Source organism: Camelus dromedarius, chromosome 13 (assembly GCF_036321535.1).
Source record: "Camelus dromedarius isolate mCamDro1 chromosome 13, mCamDro1.pat, whole genome shotgun sequence".
NCBI lineage: Eukaryota > Metazoa > Chordata > Mammalia > Artiodactyla > Camelidae > Camelus > Camelus dromedarius.
Genome location: NC_087448.1, coordinates 7,242,252 through 7,262,788, shown reverse-complemented (window position 1 = coordinate 7,262,788; position 20,537 = coordinate 7,242,252). Strand labels below are relative to the sequence as shown.

Here is a 20,537-nt window from a genome sequence, read left to right as displayed (position 1 = left end):
AGGAGGAAAAGTGTGCAATACTTAATTTCCATTAAAAGATTACAGTAAAAGTTCATTAAACATTTTATTTATTTGGGCTAACTTTTTGTTTAGTATTTTCACAAGTCTAAAAAGATTTCAAGACTTCTTCCTAAACCAGTTATGTGTATAAACATCTTTAGTATTCGTTGAATTTATGAGTCTAAATCTGTCTGTTTACATTTGCCTACTATCCTGGAACATATCTGCCATCAAGTTCAACTATGGAAATGAAATATTGACCATCTTCTGAATTTTAGTTCTTACAGTGCTTCACTTAGAGCTGCCCTCTTGGGTGTCAGTTTTGAATTGGTCAGGGGATCTCAACCCAACACAGCAGAAAGACTGTTTCTTATTATGAAATGGAGATTTTAGGAAAAAAGATTGCATTGTGTGCGGATATGCTCTGGTGGTATGCTAGGAAGTAAAAATCTGTGGGGAAGGCCCAGGTGAAGCCTTGAGGAAAGAGCCGAAGACAGAAATGCTGCTGTCTCCATGAAACTCACAAATTGCGTGTGTCTGCAGGGTGGGGGTGGGGATGGGGATGGGGTCCCACCTCCTTGGCTCTGCTATAGCCATTGACCTGCTGTTCTTGGTCTTCAGCTATTTCAGTGGCCAGAAAGTCAATCAGAAAAACCATAACCTGCAAGCTTTCATCTACTTCAACCATTCTTAGGACTTCCAGTTTTAATGGGTGATTTGTTCATGAATAATTTAGTTTCTTCCCGGAGATGCAAGTTAATGAAACCTCAGTTAATGGCTTTGAGGACTGTGTACGTAAAAACTTATTTCTTAGGGTAATATTTTTGAAATTATTTCATAATTTATTTCAATCTAAAGGGTAAAACTAATACATCCAGCTATGGAAATACACAAGAGGCGATTATAAGGGGATGCCGTGGTACTGCAGCCCCTCTCTGGGGATGTTCTTGTCGCTTGGCTTGTGAAATCTGTTCCTCTGGTTTGCATGACTTTTGTAGAAAAGATGGAAGTGTGTTTTAGTGGGGGAAAATTTCCATTTTTGGAACTTGTTTGGAGTTTATATTGATCCATATACCTCAAGTGGCCTTCAAATTGGGATGTCCGTTTTATGGCAGCCAAGCAAAGATGACCACTGTGGGATGGAAAGAACATACTAGAGTGTCTATATTTTAATCTAATTTAAAAGTCCTACTTTTTGTGCATCTTTTATAAAGACATATTAGTACAGTAGTATATATACATAGTTTATAAACAAATATGCTTATAATTGGCATGATTACTTAGAAATTTCTAATGACAGACATACATAATCAGAGAAGTTGAGACCATTGCTGCATACACTAGGTATTAGGTTTTATATGGTAATTAAATTTTTTAGACAAGCACGTGTGTTATTTGAAGGTTCTGGTAAGCAAGGACATATTTCAGTTATTTAGTTTGCTATTCGGTTTATTGGAATTTCAATCTAAAGGGTAAAACTGAAATCCTTTAATTTTCTTAATCTGTCGATAGCGTTTCATCCCCTCCCCCGAGCAATGTCCATGTGTTTCAAGTAATGTCTTTTCTGTCTTCGAGTCCTTAACTAGTTTGTGTAAAGCACAGACAGTGCTTTAATGGTCCCTCAGTTGGGTTTTTTTTTTTTTTTTTTTTTGTAGCATCAGGGGCCCTGTTGAAGTTAACCCATGGACTGAAAGATGAATCGCTAGCTTATATCTACCATTGTCAAAATCATTACTTTTGTCCAATTGGCTTTGAAGCAACCCCTGTTAAAGCTAATAAAGCATTCAGGTAAGCATTTCTGTGTTTTATGTGGGTGCTTCGCCAGGAAAACACGTTGTAGAAAACGTTCACGAAATATTTGGCTTCGTAGAAATTGGAAGACTTGGTGATTTGCTTTCCTTACATCAAATTAAGACTCTTCTTTTAAACATTTACGCTTCATCTTTTGCAGAATTGTGTTTGGTTAGTTGTGCTTTTACATTCTCCACTTAGATACTGTTGTTCAGGGTCATGCCAAGAGAAAGTCACTTGAAAGATCACTTTATGTTTATTATAAAATGGTTGCAAAGGACTTGACACAGTATGTCTCAGTGTCCTCATCCACCATCCCCTAGGGAAAATGTATTATGGAATCTTAGTGTCAAGAATATTGTCGCAACTTAGTACGTTAAAAAGGATTTCCTGTCTCATGGTGAATAACATGGAATTCATCAGGGTCCCCCTTCTGTCCTGGCTACAAGGAAGCCCAGAGCCAATTTTTATTTCTAGTGTCAGAAACTATATTACCCTTATGGCTTTGTATGTTTCTTTCTTTGCTTGATCCTGAGTTTCTATTTTATTAACTATGTTTACATGCAAGTAAACTTGTATCTTTTTAGAAGAGACAGACCAATAAATAAGAGAAGGAGACTGAATTTTAATACTTTTTTCCCTCCTTAGCAAGTTTTCTTCCTTGGGTTGAGATAATGCCAGGACAGTTAAAAGCAGAGAAGTGTCCTATGTGGGAATGTTGGAAACAGAAGCGATGGGCACTTTGAGTGGAAGGGTTGGGAGGCACGGTTATCCTCACCCAACTGGGTCTGGCTTGTTCAGCCTGGGCAGGTGGCGCTGGTAATTGAGGAGGAGGAAGCAGCACTGCTTTCTCAGTGAGGGCTGAAGGTCAGGCGAGGAGAACATGACTTGGTCGTCTGGGGTTAGATGGGTTCTTTGAGGCTGGAGGCCAATGTGGCCTCTGGGTGGGGGCAGCGATCCGGAAGAACCGGGAAGCTGGACATTGTATTTTTGTGAATGAGGAGCAAGAGGAAAACTATGCAGTCTCTCCAGATTCCGAAATCTTCTGTTCATCTCTCTGGCAGGGAGGCTTATTGTGGCTTTTTCTATAGTTTCATCCTGCAGTTTCACCTTACTCCAGACATCTATCAAATGTAAAACGTGAAAAAGTAGGTACTCCTACTTTGTATCCTTTAGAGGAGGGCTCCTCACTTCTGCCTGCACCTAAAGACCACCTGAGATGCTTTTACAGCTGCGTAAATCCCCCTCCGCCCATCCCCGTTGTGCTCTATTCCAGACCTGCTAGGATTAGAATTTCCAGGGGGTGGGTCTAGGGCATCAGTATGTTTAAAAGTTCCACAGGTATACTGCTGCTTTAGGGTTCTGTTTTTAGGATGCCTTTTACAATTTTTTTTTCTTTTTTTTTGTGGGGGGAGGTAATTAGATTTATTTATTTTTTTAATGGAGGTACTGAGGATTGAACCCAGGACCTTGTGCCTGCTAAGCACATGCTGTACCACTGAGCTATGTGCCCTCCCACCTAGGAGGCCTTTTGGAACTTTTTGAAAGTGTAGTGAAAGAAGTACAGTTAAGGAACTTTTGTGGTAGCATACTCGGGTGTTTTTCCCCCCAAGACGCTGAGATGTGGTATATTTCAACTTTTTTGTTCTATGTTTCATAATGGGGGTCAAGACTTAAATTATATTTATGCTTTCTCTTTAATGACTGTCACATATTTGCTCAAGCATGAACTCCAATATCTATTCTAGTATTAATGAATGCTGTCTTTGCATAAACCTCAGTCTATCTTTTATGAATATATAACTGAAACAGTATTGTCAAGGGAGTGAACGACTTTATGAAGCTTACTGTGAATGTATTTTATCTTTAGCAGGGGTCCCCTCTCACCACAAGAAGTAGAATACTGGATCTTAATTGGAGAATCAAGTAGAAAACATCCTGCCATTCACTGTAAAAGGTATGTTAATTCCCCCACTTTTTTTTTTTTTTTCCAGTTTTTGCTAAAAAGCCTGTGGGGATTTTGATTAGAATAGAATCCATAGAATCCATTGCTTAGTTTTGGGAGAATTACATCTTAACAATATGGCATCTTCCCATCTGTGAACATAGACTGTATCTCCACTTGACTAGAGCTTTAATTTCTCTCAGCAATGTTTTGTGTTTTTTAGCAGTTTTATATGTATTTTGTTAAAAATTTTCCCTGAGTGTGTTTCTTTATGCTATTGTAAATTGACTTTTTAACACTGAAGTATAGTTGATGTACAATATTGTGTTATTTCAGATGTATAGCAAAGTGATTCATTATATATATATATTTTCAGATTATTTTCCATTATGGGTTATTACAAGATATTGCATATTGTCCCTGTAAATTGGTTTTTAAAACACTTCATTTCCCAGTTATTTTCTGGGAGTATACAAAAATACAATGGATTTTTCTATATAGGCCTTAAATCTTGCATCTTTACCAAATTCACTTATTAGTTCTAGGAACAGCTTTGCAGTACAAAGCAATTTGTAACTGCATTGGATTTTCTACACAATTATTCATGTTGTTTGTGAGTAAAGGCATATTGATTTATAAGTCTTTTGAAAATGTACTTGGCTCCAATCAAAAAGGGAGTATGGAATGTTTCTACATTAGCCTGCAGGATGTCATCTAAGAGGTTGATATATATTATTTCATACGGAGAGTAACCATTTTTAATGTTGGCAATAGTTGGATAAACAGAATTGTCTTAAAAACAATTTATTAAAGCTTAGTAGATGGAATAATCCTGTGATACAAGAATTATTGCATGGTAGTACTGTAGCAAACTGCTCATGTGAAAAGTTCCATTACAGTGGTGTTTTGAACTTAAAATTATGCTTTATCCTTCCTTCTTAACTATAGATGGGCAGATATCGTTACTGATCTAAACACTCAAAATCCAGAATATCTAGACATCCGGCACTTGGAGAGGGGGCTGCAGTATCGAAAAACAAAGAAGGTAAGAACACCATTGTTTTTGAAAGCATTTCTCAGCTGGCCACAGTGCAGTTATTTTAGTCAGCACTCTACGTTGTAAATAACAGAAACCCAGTTCAGATGACTGTAGACAGAAAAGTGAAAATTATGTTAAAGACACAGGGGTCTCTTTAAAGGAAGGTGCACGGAGTCTGGCCTGGATCATAAGGGACTGGTACCAGGTAGGAGATTGTCAGCAGGGGCCGAGGAGCCAGTCTGTCCCGTTCTTGGGAGCTGTGTTGTTCTTATCTCTCTTTTTGTCTGGCTGTTCTCTTCCTGAAGATCATCGTCTTTCAACTTAGGTCTCCCTTCCAGGGGAGCAGTCTAGTCTGAGACTGGCCTGCCTCCAGCCCAGTTCTGTAGTCTTGGCCCAGCTTGGCAGGGGTGTTCACTCCCAAGGAAAATTAACTGTGGCCATGGGGCAAAGCCAGGTGTACAAACAAGGCTGCTGGGGGCAGTTCTCAGGGAAAGGTAGGTTCTGTGGACGGATCACACGTCGCGTTGATATCACCTCCCTCACACATGGAGAATGTCTAGGGGGGAGAGGAGGAGGAATGGTCTTGGTGTTTGGATTGGGAAGCTTGGGAGGGTGTAGTGTGTGTGAGTGACAGAAAAGCAGGTGGGGGGAAAGGTGTTTGGCTCCTGTGAGCATTGTTATATTTTTGTAGAGGCAGCTGGTCAGGTAAGATGCTGGATAATGTGATCTGATGATGTCTGAAAGGATAAGTACTGTTTAGAGGCAGGCGAAGAGGGAAAAACAAGGGAATTTGTAGGAACCCACATATTAGTATAATTAATTTCCTATCATTTTTCTTAACCCAACATTTTTTTTTTCTTCTCAGGTTGGGGGAAATTTGCATTGCATCATAGCATTCCAGAGACTTAATTGGCAAAGATTTGGCCTTTGGAACTTTCCATTTGGAACCATTAGACAAGAATCACAACCTCCAACACATGCCCAGGGAATTGCCAAATCTGAAAGTGAGGACAATATCTCCAAGAAGCAGCACGGGCGTCTGGGCCGGTCTTTCAGTGCTAACTTCCATCAAGACTCAACGTGGAAAAAGATGTCCAGTATCCATGAGAGAAGGAACAGTGGCTACCACGGTTACAGTGATTACGATGGAAATGACTGACCATGCTGGGTACCGACAACTTGTGTTTCACACTCAGCTGGTCTACACAGGACTGCGTGAAGGCAGTACCAGATTTTAAGTCTATATGAAATAGGAACAGATCTTGTGGTATAAAACATAACCTTGTAGTTCTCCAGTAAATAAGCGTGTATATGATTATGATGGGTGATTTCCGATATGTAAGCAGATAAGCACAGATTTTTTTTTTGTCCTTTTAAAGTTGAGTATATAAACATTCTGGACAATTTCACAAAGTCCATTAAAATTACATATAAACAAATCAAACTTAATTTCACTCAATAGCATCACAATTGGAAATACTTAAGCATGAAGTGATTTCTTATGGCTTGATCCCTAGATGTTTGTTGCAGGGGGTTTTATTCCTAAGCTCAAGATGTAAGGTACTAACTATCTGCCCTTTAAAAAAAAAGTGGGGCTGTTGATTTCTACTTTTCTCTCGTGGTCAAAGCTCATTTAAAATGATTCAGTGAGTCTAGAAATTCCTTTACTTGTAGCAGTATCTTGCCTGCCTCCTTTGTTTCCTGATGGACGTTCTCAGGATTCTCAATAAGGAAGCAAAAGAGAAAAGAGTCAAGACACCAATCTTTTCTATTGGTGGGTGACTTAGTGCATCGATTCAGGTATTCTTGAGTTTCATGACTTGGTATGTTACTGTCAAATACTGACAAGAACGTTAGGTCTTGGAAGACTTCTGTAAGTCTACAATAAACCTTGTTTTAGGGATAGAGTAGAAGAATAAGTGGCATCTGAAATTTTTATACCCAAGGTAACCTCTGAAATGAGATCTTCTGATATTTGACTGGTCCCTCAGTTTGGAGTCAGATGTTGATAACAGCATTCAGGTTGCGTTAGGAAGGCCACATCACTCAAGAGGGCAACTAGCCATATTCCAGAGTCTGAGCTCTTTCCTTTTTTAAACCATATAGACCATTAGCTGTTGGAAGTGAGTGTTAAATAGTTCAGATAGTGTGGATTTCATGTATTTGAGCTTCTCTCTAGTTGCTATCAATTTTTCTTCTGCTGCCAACCTGTGACTCACCAACAACTGGGATCTCTTGTTCTTCCATTTCAGGGCTGTTCCAGGACTCAAATCAGTAACTTGATTATTACAAGGTGCTGAATATGTTGGTAACCATACTGCAATACACCTCAAGGAGAGGGTTCAGATTTTTATTTTTAAAATATTTTCATTTTCTTCTCTTTTGAATTTTGTATCCATTTATCCACTCAGACATGCCTAGCCTACAGAAGGGGATATATATTATGAAATGGTCTTTTTTTTCTGAAGAGAATATTTTGCTTGAACTGCAAAGGACTGAAAGGAGATTTGTAGGTTGTTGATTTTTGTTACTTCATACTGGAACTTTTAAGAAGTTTTCATCAATAAAGTTTTGTTTTCTACTTTTAATCATGTGAATGTTTTGAACCTTTGTTTTAGGAAGGGAGTATCCTTATAATTCTGTTTGAAGTAGCATATTGTATCTGACTTTTATATTCACTGAAACACTATGCATGATGTCTATAATTTTAGATTTCTGTAAGACTTTATAACAGGAAATAGAAAACTTAATTGTTACATTAGCTTGAACCAAATGAAATTGTCATTTCTGTAGGTCAAACATGGTTGAGGATCAGCAATTTCATATAGTTCAGCCAAATACTTCAGGGAAGAGGCTGGTAGGAAGAGCCAAGAGGAAATAAGATGAATGCAACGTAAAACAAAGAGTACCGTGACATCTAGGAAAAGAGGATGTGTTTATATACACTGCTTATTGGCCATAATCAACTTGTATGAAAGTCTTAATATATATGATCACTTAATAACTTGCCTTACAAGTTTAGCAGTTATTCAAAGGTTTACAGAGCCTGCTCTTTCAGAATCTGTAAGCAAGTTAGTGCATATTTCTCTTTCAAGATTAGTAACATTCCTGTATATTTAATTTCTTGGTCAGTTTTGCTTTGGAGTTTCCACAGAAGCAACAAAAGTTCATACTACTGGCTCTTCTCTAATTAGCTGTATCACCTTGGGCAAGTTAAGATTATTTTTCCTGTGTATATTTCCTCATTGGTAAAATGGGGATAATAGTATTGATTTTATAAATTGTTTTCAAGAATAAGTTAATGCTTATAATGTGTTGAGAACAGTACTTGGTAGACTGAAATTGCTATTTAAGTGGTTGCTATTATTTTTACCCTCAGAGATGTGTATTTTACTGTCAGAATCCTGTTAGCCCTTGAAATAGCAACTAAAGGAAACAATTCCTTGTAAATCAAATATACACTTAGTTGCTGTCCCTTCAAAAGAATTTTGTATTCAAGAAATGTTACTCTAGTTTTAAAAGCACTTAGAGTACTCAAATGCTCACAGTGGCTATTCGTTTTTACCCAGCTCTCAAGTAGTAAAAAATGTTCATTTAGGTCAAATCCTGAAACTGTCAGTTTTCCTGCTAGTATGCCCCATCATTTGGCCAAGCTGGTGCAGCAGCTGTAGTAATTCCCGACTTGTCTTCTCCCGGACACCAGAGGGGCTCAGGCAAGGTGCTGTACAATCCATCACATTCTGTATTTCAGTTTTACCCATAGCGTTCTCCTCCTCAGTCATTCACTCGACAAACTAATTAGAGCACCATTACCTACTAGGTGTTTCACGTTAAATCACTGATCTCAGAACCACCACAAAAAGAAGTGGCATCTCCATTTTATTCGCACTCTCACTGGTGAAGAAACCTGCCTTGTTCATAGGGTGTCTCAGTTTGCTAGAGCTGCCATAATAAAATACCAGACTGGGTGGCTTAAACAACAGACGTTTATTTTCTTGTGGTTCCAGAGGCTAGAAGCCCAAGATCAAGGTGTGGACAGGTTTGGTTTCTCCTGTACCTTTCTCCTTGGCTTATGGAAGGCTGCCTTCTTCCTGTGTCTTCACATGACTTTTCCCCTATGCACACCTCCTTAGTGTCTGGTTGTCCAAATTTCCTCTTCTTGTAAGGACAATTCAGCCCATAACACCGGGTTATTACATGGCTCAGGTAGGATCTAAACTAACAACTGCCTGACCTGTGAAGAAGTTCTCTTTCAGCAGGTGCAAGATGCACTGCAGAATTTTAGACCCGATGCTGAAACTGGTTATTTAGGAAATATATATATATAGAATTCCTGCTAAATATCAGGGGTGAGGTATACACACACTCAACAAAATAGTTCCTGGTTTCAATAAGTTTACAGTATACTGTGTTGGGGAGAGACAAAAAATAAATAGGCAATTAAAATAATTCCCACAAAATATATTTAGAAACAGTTCTGGGGATTACTTTACACATGGACGCAGTGCAAATAAGTACTTCGTCAGGATTAACCCTGGCAGAAAATTAGTTGTGACTAGGTCAAGTAAACTTGGTCCCTGGGAACCATCTGTTTGGGCATGAAAATAGTTTTTGCTAAAAACTGATTTTTAAAAACCTTTTCACTGATTTTGAATGTAGTTTAAATAGTTCCAACCTGCACCAGTATGTATGATATGGCTATCGTTTACTACTAGTGGTAAGTACTTTGCATAAAGTACCTCTAACTTTTGCTTAAAACAATCTGCAAGTTTGGTTTTATGCCTGCCCAGTTTACAGATGAAGGAACAGAACCTCTGAACAAATGTGTTTCAAACTACGCTAAACACCATACTGTGGGGCGGTCTGGATTTGAATCCTAGCCTGAGGGTCCGAGCTACTCTGGAAATCAGCTTCCTATCATTTCTGACTTACAAGCCGTGGAATCCGAAATTTTAGATGCCAGAGAAAACTAAACTATATTTAAAGGGTTAAGATTTTAAATCGTATTACTACGTAGTTACTACAAGTTATCGGACAAATGAAAACTTGTGCGTTAAGAAATAACCACCAAAGCGTCCACCTTTCTACTGTCGCCTCACGTGTAAAAACAATACTTAGTATTAACAGTTTTAACAACTGGCAGTTCTGTGGGAAGAAACTGATACCGGAAAAGCGCCTAGAAAACCGTAAACTCTGCAGGCTGACACTTTGCGGTGGTGTCAACGTTAAACCGCGACAGGACGCCAGCGCGGAAGAAGCTCCGCACAATACAAGCACTGGAGCTGAACCGCCCCCTCACTTCCGGAGTGCAACGGCGCAGCGGATATACGTCAGCGCGGCGAGCCGGGACTTCCGCCCTGCAAGTCGCATTAGACAGAAGCCGAGGGGTCTCATTTCTCGAGAGTTTACGCACCCACTGGAGGGGACAGGGCTTGTCGAAGGGAAATCTTCTGGCTGTTTATCTTGCTCGTCGCTCGGTCGTCCGTTAAGAGCGCAAACGTTTGGGCCACAGCCCTGGGCGAGACGAGGACCTGTTCCTTCTCCCCGCCGCCGGCCATTCTCTGGCCCTGTCTTTCTTCCGCGAGGCAGCGTCAGCTTGTGGGAAGTGTGGTTTTCGCTGGTGCCGGTTTTCCCTGGAAAGCGGAGGGCTTTTTATTGTTTTCCGTCTTTCCTGAGCCGGAGCGGGGGCAGCTCTTCCCCGGGTCCGGGGCGGTGGTGCAGCCAGGTGTGGAAGACTCGGAGTGAAAGGCCTCCCGCGACCCCGCCCCCGAGTTGCGCTCCGGGGATACACCTGCCTGATGGGGGTCCAGGGGCTTTGGAAGCTGCTGGAGTGCTCCGGGCGGCAGGTCAACCCGGAAACGCTGGAAGGGAAGATCCTGGCCGTGGGTATCCTTTACGCGGCGTGGGGGCCTGGGCTGCAACGATTGGCGCCAGGATTTTGCTCTCAGTTCCGCAGTGGGCGCAGAGTGGGCGTTGGTAGGATGACGGTCTCACTCGAGGGGGTTAGCCATAGAATTTCCATCAAGACGTTTCCTTTCGAAGTGTCTGCTTTCCCGCGGCTTTGCCGTCCCGCCGCTCCGGATTTGAGTCTTGGTTTTATCACTTAGGGGCCGTGCTTTACCGCTGTCTTTGCGCGTTAGTTCTCTCATCTGGAAAGTGGAGGTAGTAATAGTCTACCCACAGGCTTAGTATGAGGAATAAAGGGACTGTTTAAATAAAAAGTTGAGAATAGTCCCTGGCACTGTTAATACCGTAAATCCTAAAAGTATTATCCCGGCTGTAAGGTGAGCGTGGAGAAAACGAAGTAGACTTCCTGCCAGGAGTTTTCCCTGCTGATTTGAGTCTTGCTCCATTTATTTGTTAGAGGAAGAAAACTGTGGACAAGTGTTTGACCTTTTCTTAAAAAAGGAAAAAAAAAAAGTAACGTTTGTTATTTCTTGTGAGTTTTCGAGTAGGAAATTCATATGGTACGACACTGAAAAGATTTCAGAAGGTACACAGTGACTTATTTTCCTTCCAGCCTCTATGGTGGATATTTTAAGGACTTGTTTGTGTGCATGTTTGGCTGGTTTTATTTGTGTCTTTAGAATTAAATGTTTTCTTCATTACCAAAACACGTGAAAGCTATTTCTGAAATTTTGATCTTTTTGTTCGTTAAGCATTCTTCATTTTCTTTTACTTACTTTTTTCCTGTTTTCCCCTTCCTTCCTCCCTTCTGGCCTTCCTCCCTCCCTTGGTCTGTTCTATTCCAGAAGCTGGTAGTACCTTACACCAGTTTCTTAAGTGGGAACGTATAAGCCTAGGAGCCCATACTCTGGGAAAAGTGTCCAGTAAATAATTGCTCTCAGGTCGTAAATGCGTTGTCAGAGTATGTGTGGATTCAGCAAAAGGAGCTATTGATTTTAGTAAGGAGACAACTTATACACAACAGAATATTGATAATTTTTTAAAATAAAGTAATATGATGAAGAGGATAATAATGATGATTATAGTTTTTGGAACATGAGCAATTGAAATACATTCGCAATTAATTTTGGCTTAAAAGTTTTATGCCAGGTGCCTTGTGAGAAAGGTTTTTTTTTTTTTTTTTTTTTTTTACAAAGCACATGTGTTATTGCTGCCCTCTGGGGGTTCCTCATATCACTGCTTTCTGAAGATTTTCCTCATAGAACTGTACGTGGATTGAAACACAGTCTTCAGCTTCAGGAAACCTTAAAACTTTAGCAAAAACTTAGATCATTTTATGTTGCAGCCCATGTGAAGAATTAATAATTTGTAAGATAATTGAGATGACATGTGAACTTAAGCATTCGAATTTGTTAGGAAGTTGTCCAAAATAAAGAAAGATAAAGCATTTAATTTAGATTGTCTATTTTCAGATGACTCAGAAGTTCTTTTGGGACATAAAGTCATTTTCATGGGGTTATTAGGTTTTTCTGAAAGAATGGATCATTTAAAGAAGACTGTTAAAGATACTCCAGTTATGATGGTAACCTCATATATGTGTGTAGGTATATGTGTATATATTTATGTAAAAGGAGTATATTTGTTTGCAATTCTATAATTGATTTTGCTTTGTTTTGTTTTCATGGGAATTTCAGTTCAAATATCTGAAATATATTCAGATTTTTTGGTTTTATTAATGAAGAAATTATCCATGACAACTAGTTTCATACTTTACTCTTGGATCCCTAAAATAAGTTATTTGGTCATCTTACCATTTCTAGCTGAATGTCTTGTTTATTTATACAGTCTAAATGTTTGTGTCAAATAATAAAGAATTAATAGTTAAACTTTTGTCTCTTATGGGCCTTAATATTTGTAAAATGCATTTAAGTTTATTAGCAAAATGTTACACTTTCTTTAGTCTGTGCATACTAATAGGGGTTAGTTAAATTTTACGTTGCCTAACAGCACTAAAGTAATTTACGTTTTTTTCAAAATGTCATTTGTCCTCTGGATCTTATCTGTAAAATGGTTTTTGACTTTACTTCAGATTTAACTTTTCCAGCCCTGAGATGAATTTATTGTTGTCCTTTAATAAACTTACTGAAATTAGACAAATCAAATTACGCAAATATTTTCAGCTTGCCTAATTCTATGTATTTCTTCTTTAAGAATTTCAAGCTGGAAATCTCAGTCCTGGCTGACAATTGGCACTATGTGTGATTAATTTAAAAAAGACCCATCTCTGTCTCTATGATGTAAATTTTCAGGCATACCTATGTTTAGCAATCTGTGTTTTAGAAACTTCATATCCAGTTCTTGATCTGAAATTAGATTTTCTCTTTAATTATAAAATTTAAAGCAAGAGGCCAACTAGAAACTTACTCCGTGCAAACAACAGTGTAGCAACCAGAAACAAGCCGATTAGAATTACGTACCCAATACAATACAGAGCTAAGCCAACACCAAATCCTGCTTCCAAGATGGGACCTTTATCTGACTACATCTCATCAACCTCACTACTGCATTCTGCTTTCACTGGGGTTATTGCAACTAGTTTTAAAACTGGTTTCCTTCTAGTTTATTCCTCGCATATCCACTCGGGTGATCCTTCAGTCACACTCAAGAAACCTTCAGTGACTACACACACACGTCACTTCCTCCTATTGCTCTTCTTGCCATGCACCTGCCACAGTGTCCTTGAATGGAAGTCCACTTCTGTCCCAGGGCATTTGCATCTGCTCTCCCTCCCACCTCACTGTTTACTTGCTCACTCCTCTCATTCACCCATTTAGTCTTGTTACCTCTTCACATAGCCTTCCCTAACTAAAAAGCCATTGACCCTCCAGTCACACTTTGGTTCTTTTACTCTGCTCTGTTTTTTTCTTGGCACTTACCAAAAACCTAACAAATACATCTATTACTTGATTTTCATTGTCTTCCCCACTAGAATGCAAGTTTCTTAGGGATAGGGACCGTATCTGTTTTGTTCATGGCTGTATTGTTCATTGTTATCCCTAGGATCTTGGAAATCCCTGGCATGAAGTAGCACTCAGATGTAGGAATGAATATAAGAATAGCTTGCTTTCCACTAGTTATTTTGTTATATAATGTTTATTACATTAATTGTTGATGGGCCTAATTTTTTATGGTAAGTTACGTAATGTGCATTCATTTAAATATGGAACTGTTCAGCTCATTTGATAGCAGACCTTTGTTGTCTCCTCTGTGCTCTGGATGAGGGAGAGCAGTGCACAACAGTATGGTTTAGACAAGTCATGGAGCTCAGAGTCTGGATTTTCCCCTGACTAGATTGTAAACTCCATTAGGGGAGACACTTTGTTTTATTCAGCACTGTATCCCCCGTCCAGAGAAATATTTCTGCCACATAAGCAAGATGTTTTTGAATAGGAGTGTATAATTGGAGGTCTTAATCTCGGCTGAGGGAGTGACCTGTAGACCGAGACGTAAGAGTAGGAGGTCACTAGGCTGAGAGATGGAGGAACTGGTTCAGGCTGGGAAGGAGCCTGTGGGAAGACCCTGGAGGCAGGAATGAGCTTAGTGGTTTCCAGGGTTTGAGGGAAGCCCAGTGGCTTGACATGAGACAGGAGAAGGGAGCAGAGGGCAGATCATTCAGGGATTCTTACGTGGTGGGAAGATGTTTTGGATATCATCCTACAGGCAGTGGGAAGCTTTCCAAGGGTCTTCACTACAGAGACATTGTGGGGGCTGCAGTAGCCTGGTAGCCAGTGCAGATGGGAGGAAAGGAGAGAGCCTGAGAGTGGTCACTGCCAAAGTCAACACCTGAACGGTGGGTCAGAGGAGATGGCAGAGAGACGGAGAGCAGAGAAACCAGCAGACTGCTGTGCCCCTCTCTTACGAGCAAAGAGAAAATAACCTGTTAAAAAGTGTTCTTTTAAAATATTTTTTGGGGGAGTAATTAGGTTTATTTATTTATTTTTGGAGGAGGTACCAGGGATTGAACCCAGGACCTCATGCATGCTAAGCATGTACTCTATCACTTGAGCTATACTCTCCCCCAAAAAGTGTTCTTTAGTAAAGCTTAAAAGTATAAGAAAATGCCAAGAAGAAAATGTAAATCTGTTGTAATCACAGCAGAAGATCACTCCTCTTAATATTTCGATGTCTAAGCTTTGTTTTTTACTATTTGACATACTGCATATGTTACAAAATAGAATTATACTTTCCATACTTTTGTAACCCGTTTTACTTCCTTTAATAATTTGTGACCGTCTTCCTTAGGTGCTTCTGCAACTTCCATTTTTAAGGGATCCTTGGGTTCCAGCAAATCAGTATAATTTCATTAAAAAAGATCTGTTAGAAGACTTTTAAATGATTCTTCATATTTTCAGTATTATTAACAAACATTCTTATAAGTATCTCTTATTGTAAGTCTGTGATGATTTCCTGAGGATAAATGTCTTGAAGTGGAATTCTTACGTAAAATAGAGTGCAAGTTTTTAAGTTTTTTGCTATGAATTGCCAAATTGTTCTCCAAAAGAGTTGTGTTAATTTACTAAAATTCCATACAGGTTGGTAGTTTTTTGTTTGCTTGTTTTTTTTTTTTTTTTTTTTAAAGAAGCAGTTCTTTCCAGTTAGACTTTTTAAATGACCTATATATCTCTGTAAGATTTTAAAATTCAGGATGTAAATAGTGGTAATGGGTTCACATAAACTTACCTGATTTTAGGCAGATTCCATCAGGGCTCAACATTTTTCGGTTTCAAGTGAGTTGTGATGAGGGCTCAGTTTCAATGTTTGGTTGATATCAGGCATTAGGAATTTGAAATTGTGAAGATGAGGGAAGAAATTGCAAAATGTTTTCCATTAACAATTCTTGTAGATATTAGCATTTGGTTAAACCAAGCACTTAAAGGAGTCCGGGATCGCCATGGGAACTCAATAGAAAATGCTCATCTTCTCACTTTGTTTCATCGGCTCTGCAAACTCTTATTTTTTCGAATTCGTCCTATTTTTGTGTTTGATGGGGACGCTCCACTATTAAAGAAACAGACTCTGGTAAGAGTTATCTATGTTTTTCTTTCTGCATTCTTAGAAAGAAAGAAAAGTTCATGTAAAATTTAAACTTTCTCCTGAGAATTTTGGAAACCAAGACTTAATTTGACGTATATTCAATTTAATTCAACTTTAAAAAAATTATCTTGAGCCAATAGACGCTTTTTCTTTTAAAAAAAAGTGTTTGTTCCTGAAAGTGTATTATGGGTGCAATGATAAAATTTAAGTCGTAATAAAACTACCAAAGTTACAGTCGGGAGTTTTCCCTTCAGAGGGTCTCCTTAGCTGTTCTCCAGCTGCTCTCGCCACATTGCTGTTGCTCAGAGCATCATAGGGAAGCACCTCCCTGAGCAGAGCTGGCGCACCCTCTGGGACAGTGAGCCTTCTTTTAAAGGTGAATTGGATGTCAGGAGTGAGCAATGCTTTATGGCACCAAATGTGACTAAAGTAGATTAAGGAAGGAAATTGGACAGGGTGTAAAAGAATGAGAATGAATTTCCTTATTCTGAAAGTCATTTAAAACAAAGTTGGAACAATGTTGTGCTTTGGACTAATCGTGTGTTCCCCCAATGACAGCACCGTTTAAATATAGGACTTTTATATGTTGAAAAGGTCAGCTCATCATCTTATCATTGTATCAGACAGATACTGTCGAACTGAGGACACAGGGCAAAAGTAAGGATTTGTAAATGCTTGGGAACATTTGTGCCCTCAGGGAAAGGTCTAGACTATTCAGATGCAGTTTTTAATTATCCAAGGCATACTCTATATCAGGTACTCTTTGGAAGGATCAGAAAGGGAAAGAACTTCAGAACTTATTATCTCGTAGTTGCAACTTTGTACCGTTTAACGTCTTTCTGGTTCTCCCACCCCAGGATAGAGGTACTAGCTAGCCTTACTGTAGTGATCACACTGCAATATCTAAATGTATCAGATCAACATGCTGTCTGCCTTAAACTTACATGATGTTATATGTCAATTACATCACAATTAAAAAAAAAAAAGAAAGGAAAAGAATGTTTTGGTATAGAGAATATTTATATTCAACCGTAAGTATGGAGACTATTCCATTTTTCCCTGTTTGGACATTTCTTACAAGGTATTTCTATACATTTTAGGATTTCTTATGACATAGTCTTGAATGTGGATTACATATAAGTAATGTATTTCTATAAAAACTAATATTGGAAATTGATTTTGGCATGACAGTGGTGTAATAATCCATTTTAGGAAGCATTTACTTAATTATGTATCATTAAGTTTTAGGCTTCTTGGGGACATTAAAGGACATTTAAAAATAACTGGAAGTAAACTAAAATAGTGTAATAGCCAATCCATTCAGTAATGGTTGGAAGCTCTGGGTGTCCTTTACACAGCAGAAACCTGAAGACATTCACTCATACGGCAACTGGAAAATACTGAAACAGCCAGAGTCTGAAAACTCAGACAAACCAAATTCCATGGGGAAAAAACCCTCAGACACGTTTCTGACATACTAATACCTTGAAGTAAAATTCTGTATCTTTTCTTTTCATAGGCTAAGAGGAGGCATAGGAAGGACTTGGCATCCACTGACTCCAAAAAAACTACAGAGAAGCTTCTGAAAACATTCTTGAAAAGACAAGTCATCAAAACTGCCTTAAAAAGCAAAAGGCAAGAGGGAAATTACATTCATTTCAAAGATGAATTTAAACATCTTTTATGTTTGCATTGGATTCTCGGGGCTCCCTTTCCCCAGTTTTAATCGCAAGTAGAAAATAGAGGGTGAAATGAGAGGAATCAGTGGGATCTCCTTTTGGTCTGGGAAACAGAAGTGGTGAAAATTCTCTGCTCCTTGAGAATCAGCTTTGACAGCGAGAAGGAAAGCTGCAAGGTTGCCCTGCATGCACATCTGACATTAATGGCTCTTCTTCCTGCCGGACCCTGAGAGGCGGCACCAGGTCCCCTGTTTCTCATGGCCGCCTGTATGCTTCTTCCCACAGCAGCGGCCTGGGCAGCCAGTGGGGTGGAGCCAGTCGCCCCCATGTGCCCCCTTCTGTCCTCCTCTGCAGGGTCTGTGTGATTAATGGGGGGTGTTACTGACTCTCAAAATACTACTTCCTGTCATCTGTTTAAGGCTCGGTGTCCTTTTCAGGGAGGAAGCACTTCCCAGTCTTACTCAAGTTCAGAGAGATGATGACATCTATGCTTTGCCACCTTTACAGGAGAAAGAGAAAGACAGGTAAATGTTTTCACTCTTTAAAATGTTACTGCTGTATTCGGACAGACATAAACCTTTATGTTTTGCCTACGTGATAAGGCATGTGGGAATTAATGCATCTGAAATAAGCATTCTTGACACCGTTTAGATTATTTTTAAAGACAAAATTGCTAAATTGTCTTTGCTGAATCCAGTGGGCACTCTGCAGTTCCCAGCTGAACACAGCGCCCGCACTGTCCCGCTGCGTGGGAACCTCACTGGCTGCTCTTCCTGCAGCTGGCTGTTAAGTGTCAGCAGCTTCTCTGGTCAAAGTGCAGGGGAGGGCCAGTTTGCCTCTGTCCCCCACCGGCCCCCATTCTGTTCCCAGGGGCTCCTGTGATGCCAAGCAGCTTTTGCATCTCCACTGCCACCATCATCTGGTGTCGAGGTTACAGTCCTGGCTTCCACATTCTTTCTCTGTCTCTGATCTTACCCTTTTGCAGGAGCCCCTCCCTGCCAAGCCCAATCCCTGTTTTGTAAGTGTTGAATCTGTTCAAACTCAAACCTGATATTGTCATTTCCTTCTTAAAATACTCCCTAGCTTCTCATTTCTTTAGGACAGAACTTCAACCCCTTAATCACATGCTTCTCCAAGCAATGCAGTTGCAGGAGATTTCAGAGAGCTTGCATGACCCCCCAGATTGGGGTGGGGTGACTCTTTATTACACCTCTGGCAACCTGCTCTGCCCTTGCGATGGAAGATATTAGGTCATACTGTGACTTTTCACCTACAAGTGTCCCCACCGTACTGCGGCCAGTGACGGCGCACCCCTTGCCAGCTTGTTCACCCTTGTGGCTCCTGTAACGAGCAGCGCCTTGTGCTCAAGAAATATTTTTGTGAGTAGTCATTAAATCATAGATGCTGTAAATGTATATTTGTATGCTTGACTTTCAGTTCAGAAGAGGAAGATGAAAAAGAATGGCAAGAAAGAATGAATCAAAAACAAGCATTGCAGGTATTGAAATAGTTTGTGAGTTCAGGAGTTATTCTATTTGAAATGAAGAACATGAAAATGAATAATTTTAATGAGGTAGTATGAATTTATGAACATTCTTGGTAAGAAAGATAGATGCCTTCTTTATTGTGTGTTTATGTATGTATGCGTGTGTGTGTATATAAAATACACATATGCTCATACATGTATATATGGAATTATGCATATCTAGATACACAAAATAAGCCACCTTTCTTTTGTAGCCAATAAATACATACAAATGCTTGTATAAAAAATACGGAAAGCATATTACCCATTAATAACTTCCGTTAACATTTTGCTGTAGTTAGTTAGTACCCCACCTACCCCTAAAAAGTTGAGTACCTGTGTGTGTGTTTGGGTGAGTGTGTATCTATCAAGGGTGCATGGATACGTATATATACACAAAGATGCATGTTTGTGCGTGTGCTGTAGTTAACCTACTGATGTGTAACTCACAGGTGTGACAGCGGTCTTCTATCATCGTCCTCTCTCACTGTTCTGGGGGTTGATGAGCTCAGAGAGGCAATTCCCTCTCAGCATCTCCCAGGCAGGTACAGTCCGACTAGCTGGGGTCGGAGTCTCCTCAGAAGCCTCCTTACCCATGTGCCCGGTGACTGACACTGGCTGTCAGCCAGGACACCTGTCTGTGGCCTCTCCGTGTGGCCTGAGGTCTTGCACAGCTTGGCACTGTGTTCCCAGGGCGGGCGGCCCGCGAGGAAGTGCCCCCAGGACCCGGGCTACCTTTTCCGGCCAGCTTTGGGGATGGTGTAGCCTCCCTTCCACTACGTTCTTCCATCAGCAGCTGGTTTAGGCCAGCCCCTACTTAATGGGAGGGGAACTAGACAAGAAGAGGGTCAGACAACCTGTGGACATGCTTCAAAACCACCACCACACATATTTTAATGAATAACATTTTTACAAATTGAAGTTGTACTATAGATTTAAGTTTTTGAAAATTTTCCCAAGTTTCTCAGAATAGTGGGTAACTTTCTTTGATTCCCAAGCTCACTATTTTCTTGTGTGTTCATATTATTCTGGTACATCTGGTAGAAGACTTTTGAGCTAAAACTGCAAGATTCTTCAACTCGGGGAGGTCCTGCATTATTAATGCAGAAGTCAGAGTGATCTTGGGAGAAGACCATGGACCACGTGGTCAGAAGGACCTGCAGTTAGTTCCAGGCTCTCCTGCTCACTGGTTGTGAGATCTTAGACAATTTAACTTCTCCAAGGCTTTATTTCCTTATTTTTAAACAAAAGTAACATTGATGCCTTCCTCGTAGGGGTGATGGGAGCATTACTGAGGGAAAGCACAGGAAGCTCTGACGATATGACTGGCCTGTCCTAAGTGCTCGCTGGTTTATACACATACACAACACACATACATACAGGGAGGCACATTATTTTGTTTTATTCTCTTTACTAATGAAGAGTTTTATAAATATTTTGGTAATTAGTTGAAATTTAGAAAGATTTTACACTTTCCAGGTCTGTGAAATTTCTCACTTTTAATTTCACTTTTGATTTTAGGTGCAAAACAAAGCTCATTTAATTGAAGGGATAATA

The 20,537-nt window shown here is 39.7% G+C and overlaps 1 protein-coding gene across 6 annotated transcripts in view; it reads left to right on the top strand.

The window, feature by feature from the left end:
• LOC105094093 (basic immunoglobulin-like variable motif-containing protein) overlaps positions 1-20,537 on the top strand; it is a 54,926-nt gene that overhangs the window by 17,730 nt on the left and 16,659 nt on the right. For 3 of the 6 annotated variants that reach the window (XM_064492985.1, XM_031466293.2, XM_031466296.2), the window contains 4 exons: positions 1,656-1,788; positions 3,662-3,748; positions 4,685-4,781; positions 5,641-7,363. In XM_064492985.1, the coding sequence (XP_064349055.1) occupies positions 1,656-1,788; positions 3,662-3,748; positions 4,685-4,781; positions 5,641-5,934 (611 nt within the window). In that variant the 3' untranslated portion in view covers positions 5,935-7,363. Of the gene's footprint in view, positions 1-1,655; positions 1,789-3,661; positions 3,749-4,684; positions 4,782-5,640; positions 7,364-10,116; positions 10,662-15,585; positions 15,762-17,295; positions 17,412-17,892; positions 17,980-18,892; positions 18,954-20,537 lie in introns of those variants that run through there. The other 3 variants (XM_064492987.1, XM_064492986.1, XM_031466291.2) reach the window with 3 other exon arrangements.